This window comes from Lipotes vexillifer, unplaced genomic scaffold (genome assembly GCF_000442215.2).
Source record: "Lipotes vexillifer unplaced genomic scaffold, Lipotes_vexillifer_v1.1 scaffold341, whole genome shotgun sequence".
NCBI lineage: Eukaryota > Metazoa > Chordata > Mammalia > Artiodactyla > Lipotidae > Lipotes > Lipotes vexillifer.
The window spans coordinates 820,283-826,526 of NW_006797957.1; the positions used below are offsets into that span (position 1 = coordinate 820,283).

The 6,244-nt window shown below is 41.4% G+C and overlaps 1 protein-coding gene across 1 annotated transcript in view; it reads left to right on the plus strand.

Moving 5' to 3' along the window:
• DYTN (dystrotelin) overlaps nt 1-6,244 on the plus strand; it is a 50,914-nt gene that overhangs the window by 20,421 nt on the left and 24,249 nt on the right. The window contains exons 8-9 of the mRNA XM_007469987.1: nt 3,068-3,179; nt 4,605-4,753. Coding sequence (XP_007470049.1) covers nt 3,068-3,179; nt 4,605-4,753 — 261 coding nt within the window. The remainder of the gene's footprint in view (nt 1-3,067; nt 3,180-4,604; nt 4,754-6,244) is intronic.

The following is a 6,244-nucleotide window of genomic DNA, read 5'->3' on the forward strand; positions in this document are numbered from 1 at the left end:
CTGTGCGCCGCAGCGGGAGAGGCCGCGGCAGTGAGAGGCCCGCTTACCGCAAAAAAAAAAAAAAGAAATGCCGCTGTGTGACCTATCCTATCCTCCCTCCTAGAAATCTGAGGCAATGTGCAATTTTCATATATGCAGACAGCTGTGTGATCCGGGCATGGCCTTTAACCTTTCTAGACCTTGGTTTCTTTGTAAGCAAGAGGAGAGTTGGGTCAAATGATGACTTAGACTTCTTTTGGCTGTAACCTTCTGAGTCTATCAGAAATTGCTTGAATGTATTACAGTTCTAACCTTAAACCTGTGTTTTTGGCTCTCAGAAACTCCAGCAGTAGCCTCAAGGCTTTTAGTTTCAGTGAGATCCATAAAGACATTTTAGAGCAGAAATGTTTGCAGATCTGGAGGGGTAGCAGGAAGAGGGCAAAGACTTGACCTCCTAAAGTAAGAGAAGCTACAAAGACCAGAGCTTGTTCCTAAGCCAAGTGTTCAATTTTAGCAGAATGTGTCACATTTATGCTCTGTAATAGCCATGTAAGTTTGAAATGAAATTGGGGGGAAAAAGTTGGTTCTCTATGAGTAAAGCCATCAACAACAGACCAATCTCATTATCCACACTGCACCTTTTCTCACACACCTGCTGGTAGTTTCAGAGCATGGAGGAAATAATCCAAGATTAGGGTCAGTGTATTGTCCTAACGAGTCAACTGTAACCATACAGTAATGCTAAATGAAGCAGCCAGGACAGGTGGCTCATCAAATCATCTTTATAAAAAATACTTTATGTTATAGACTTCATGTCTCCCCAGTTACGCACGCTGAATAATTTTCAAAGCTTTGTAAAAACTTTGCAAGGCCGAGAGGGCAGGGTTTACTAGCCCCATTTTCTTCATTGAAGAAACTGTCATGCATTTAATTTCGTTCAACTAATGTTCTTTGAAAACCTGCGTTGTTCCAGGTATCTTCAAAGCAATGAGCTTAAGTTTCCATTTCAAGGTCACCTAGTAACAGTGGCATGTGACTCAAACTCAAGTCTCCTGCCTTGGTGGTCTATTAACAGGGGTTAAAATAGCTGACTCTCCATTTAGATGGTATCCCTGGGCTCAGAACCTAATGCTACCACTTACTACGTAGTTGCGTAACTTTGTGCAATTGCTTAAACTCTCTTTGAATCAGTTTCTTCAAATGAGCATAATAATAAGAATGCCTTGCCTTAAAGAACTTTCATGGGGATTAACTATGTCAATGCATGTCCACTGCCTGCTACATAGTAAGGGCTACTGTGATAGCCCTTCAACACTCTGTATTAATATCCTACCCTGGGACTAGGTGTCGGGGACGGCAGTGAACAAGGACCGTGAGAGTTGGTCTCGTGGCATTTGCACCCTCCTGCTCTGCCTTCCAATGACTTTGGTCAGAAGCCCTCCTGCCATCTGGCCTCAGGAACATTGCAAGTTTTTTTTGTTTTTTTTTTGGCGGTACGCGGGCCTCTCACTGTTGTGGCCTCTCCCGTTGCGGAGCACAGGCTCCAGACGTGCAGGCTCAGCGGCCATGGCTCACGGGCCCAGCAGCTCCGCGGCATGTGGGATCTTCCCGGACCAGGGCACGAACCCGTGTCCCCTGCATCGGCAGGCGGACTCTCAACCGCTGCGCCACCAGGGAAGCCCCACTGCAAGTTTTTATTCCTCCATTCTCCACAGTTCCCTGTAGGTCTGATAGGTCTGAAGAGCGCTAACATTTCTTCCTCACCCCCGTCTGCATTACCTTTTACTCCTCATCTTTCTACCTGGGATTTCCTCTACCTTCATCTCCCCCCCAGCATTCTATGCCTAGCACGAGTCTCAGCTCTTCCAGAAAACTGTATCCCAGGGATCTCCCCCATCTGTCCTACAGCATCATGCATTTTCCATGCCTCGTACTCGGCACTTCATCACACAGTACCTAATTCTGCTAGTTAGTACCTCAAGCTTCCATATCATGTCTTTGCAGCCAGATATGAAACTTGAAGAGCATAGGAATCTTGTCACAGTTTAATTTTTATAACTTTGAAGACCGGGGTTGAAAACTCAAATGCTACTGGGGGCAAGGCAAGGAGTATAAATGAGGGCAGTAGTCTGGGGAGGGACTGTCTTAAAGGTGTAGCTGCCCCCTTGCCCTCGCCCATTGCTGCCGTTGATGGGGAAGACCCTACTTTATGCCGCATCCGCTGTAGTTGAGGAAGGGAGTTAAAATAGCAGGAAAAAAAGTATAGATCCCTGATATTTTGCAGACAGACAATATGATCCCACTCATCCTTAAAAGTTACTAATTCGTGACTATGAGGTCTCACCAGCCCTCCCCAATATCACAACATGTTCACTGAGGGCCCAGAGACAGCCTTCCCTACCAGAGTGTCTCAAGATTTCCGCCTGTCTTTCTGATCACAGGAGATTTAAGATTGTAACTGTCCATAACAGAAAGCCTGCAACACTGATATGTTAAGAAACTTGGGTGTGGTGGTCACTCAGTCTTGGCTGGTGAGGAACTCCCTCTCTTCCACGTTATTCTTTCCTACATACAGATTTCTCATAAATGACACATTTATTTTAGATTCTTTATCTATGGTTTTATTTTCCCCAACACCACATAAGAATGCAGGTCCAATATCATCATATCTCACACATTTTCCAGAGAAGCTAGAATTCAAACTTTTTGGAAATCTCCCAGTTTCCTTTAAGTTGGCAATTAAATTCAAATTACCTGAATGAATTATGCAGCTACACAAATGTGGCTGCAGACTTAAGGGTCTATCCTAAAGGTTGTAGCACATAATACCCTGCCTATTAAAGACACTTGGTATTTGGGGGGCGGGATGGAGAGGATGAATCCGGCCTGTATATGATAGTTTGTTGACGAAACTATATTAATTTAATGTCATGTTATTAAAATGCCAACAAAAGAAGACAACTTTATACTCACTGGATAGCTCAGACACCTCCTGTATATTTTAGGATTCTTATTCTCCACCTGAATAATACTTTCTTTGCTCACCTACTAGTAGTGATGTAAGTCACACTTCCATTTTAATTGGCAGATACCGCTGTCTGAAGTGTCTCAACTTTGACATCTGTCAGGTGTGTTTCTTATCTGGTCTTCAGAGCAAGTCCCACCAGAAGTCTCATCCTGTGATTGAGAACTGCATCCAGGTAACATCTAATGCCATGTACCAAACTATTCATGAATCTTATCAGTGAAAGCTACAGCAATTAAAAATCTTTTCCTCCTGGAAAACCACAGGTTCTGCTCCTTTCATACATATAATATTTAAGACTAAGGAAGTGGCAAGCTCAACCTTAAATATCTCTCAATATACATATACTTTCTTTACACTGTGGATTTTAATAAACCTCTTGGGGATAAGAAAAGGCCAGAGTGTAATCTGAAGCCATTGACTCCTACTGTGTACTAGAAAATATCTGAGCGGTAAGAGGGGAGAGGCATTGGAAATGGATACAGATTAAAAAGAAAAAGCCCTGGTTTGGTAAAATGATGCATCAAGGCCTCTAGTTGCTAGTACATTTTGGGAATTTTCTTTTTTAACATATCTTTTCCTGAGCACTAAAATTCAAGTAATTTTTTCCTTAGGAAAAACAAAAGAGAAAGATTTCTATCTCAGTTTTGACTGGAAAAGTGTAAAACTAAGACTTCTTAGCTGACTTTCAAAATTTTTTAAAGAAAATAATAATACTCAGCAAGAGAATTCAGCTCTTGCTGAGAAGAAAGAGAAATAGGATAATTTTAAAGCAGAGAGCATTTCAATTTTTCCAGAAAGAACACTCTCTTTTCATCACTGAGTATGAATCCGTTTCTCCATACAGATGGCCTCATCCCCAAATTTCACAATAGTGAAAAATATTGATTAATTACCTTTACTGAGGACAGTTCTCCCCTCATTCTCTCTTTACCATGAATGGTCCACAAAAGTCATGTGCCTCAATCTTGCCAAATAATTTTCAATGGATATTGCTTTACTACATTTTTCTTAACCCAGATCCTCAGATTATTGGCCTATGATCCTCTTGCTTCTAAAAGTCTAGGGAGAAATAGGGCTTATCGATATTAGACTGACACCATGTGGTCATTTTGTTATTACACTTTAGATTTCAAGGGTTGAATATTTTTAATTAAAGGTCTCGTTGCTTTGTTTCCTTTTGCCTTACATGTGGGGTGGACTTCAGGTGGTCTGAGAATCCACTGATATTTTATACAAGACTAAATGTATGAGGATTTTTCTGGAAATAAAATCTCAGAGGAATCCTCCAAATTAGTAACCACAGGCTTAGTCCTCTTTCATACCTTCTTCTAGCTTTAACATTCCCCATTCCTGGGTTGCTCTAAGGGAGAGGAGTTTTTGTAGAAGTTGGGGGGTATTTAATTTGCAAACATATACCATATGTATGTGTATAGAGAGAGGATGTGAAGAAGTAAGGAAGTAAGATGATTTTTCTGTGGGCATCACAATAAGTGAAATAATTTCAGAAACTTCCATGGCGGCCAATCCACCCAAGTAAGGAAAGAGGACCACTTTAAGACTGATCTGATGTCCCTTGTTCTGTTGGCCATTCCAGCAGATGTCAGCAAAAGACAATACAAAACTCCTCCTCAGGACCCTCAGAAACAACCTGCTCCAAGGGCGCTGTAGGAGGAAAGAAGCTGCGAGAAGGCAGTGGCTGCTGGACCAGGTGAATCCAAGAGACGTGGCTAACCAGGCACAGGCCAGGTGAGTGTCTCCGAGTGACAGTCGTGCAGGTTAGCAACCCAGAGCCTGGGTACTAGGTTATGAAGCCAGCAAGCAGGGGAGGGGTAAAGATGCTGTTCCCCTCTAGAAGCGACCTTTAATTTTAAAGTAGAACGCGAGACAAAAATACCTTTAAGTGGCCCATCCAATCATTTAGAGTTATCCCAACTAAAGACCTCAGACAGACACAGAAGGTTTTTAATATTAGAGTATTTGAATAACTTTCTCCAACATCTTTCTTTTTTGTTGGGTTACTTTTGAAAGCCTAATTCAGAATTAATACTTATTTTTTATAAAAGGAAAAGAAAGACACGTTCTATCACTCACAGGTGAGTGATATTCACATTTCAGTATTACCAGATCAGGAATTATGCTATAGATACAACTTTTCATCCTTTTCTCCATTTACATTAAATGGAGAGCATTTTCCCTGTCATTCGCTTCCAAATATCATTTCAATGACCTCACTCTTATCCTTATAAGGAAGTGCCATAATTCACAAGCAATCCCCTAACATTTTGGTTATTTTCAAATTTTGCCCCCCACCAAAATTCTGTAGTCAACATCCCTACACACGCATTTTCTTATATTTTATTAAGATAAATTCTCTCAAGTAAAACCATTGCATCAAAAGTTGTGAATTTTGTTAATCCTCAAAATTCAGAATGCCAAACTATGCTCCAGAGGGTCATCTCATAGGATGTCCCAGCACCACTGGTATCTGAGATCGCCCATCACATACCTGAGCACCAGCCTAAAGATGACTTTTTAAAAGTCTTCATGGGGCTTCCCTGGTGGCGCAGTGGTTGAGAGTCCACCTGCCGATGCAGGGGACACGGGTTCGTGCCCCGGTCCGGGAAGATCCCACATGCCGCGCAGCGGCTAGGCCCAGTGAGCCATGGCCGCTGAGCCTGCGCGTCTGGAGCCTGTGCTCCGCAATGGGAGAGGCCACAACAGTGAGAGGCCCGCATAATGCAAAAAAAAAGTCTTCATGACCTTAACTACTTAACTAACTTCATGACCTTAACTACTACTTCATGACCTTAACTCCTGCTTTATAATTTAAAATTACAGAAGATAAAGGAAAGAGGTACTGTTTCCATGGGATTATGATCATCAGACTTTTGGGAGAAAAAAACCCAGAATAATTCATTCACTCTTATTTTCTACCAGAAGTATAAGAATAGAACACTTTAATCAAATTGGTATTCATTTATTAATTTCTTTTGTAATTCTCTAAACTTTTCTCAGACATCTACCAGCATATTTCCTTCTCGATCCCAGACCCTATTTCTGTGGTCATTTTGTCACTTTTTCCAGTTTGGTATGATTTAATGTATTTTTACAGCTCTTTAAAGGGGGAAAAAAATGCATGTTGACTTTGCATTAGATGCCATGCCTTATACCTGTACCACATTTTCCTAGCAGGTGGTTATCAATGTATTCTTTTTTTTTTTTTTTTTTTTTTTTTTT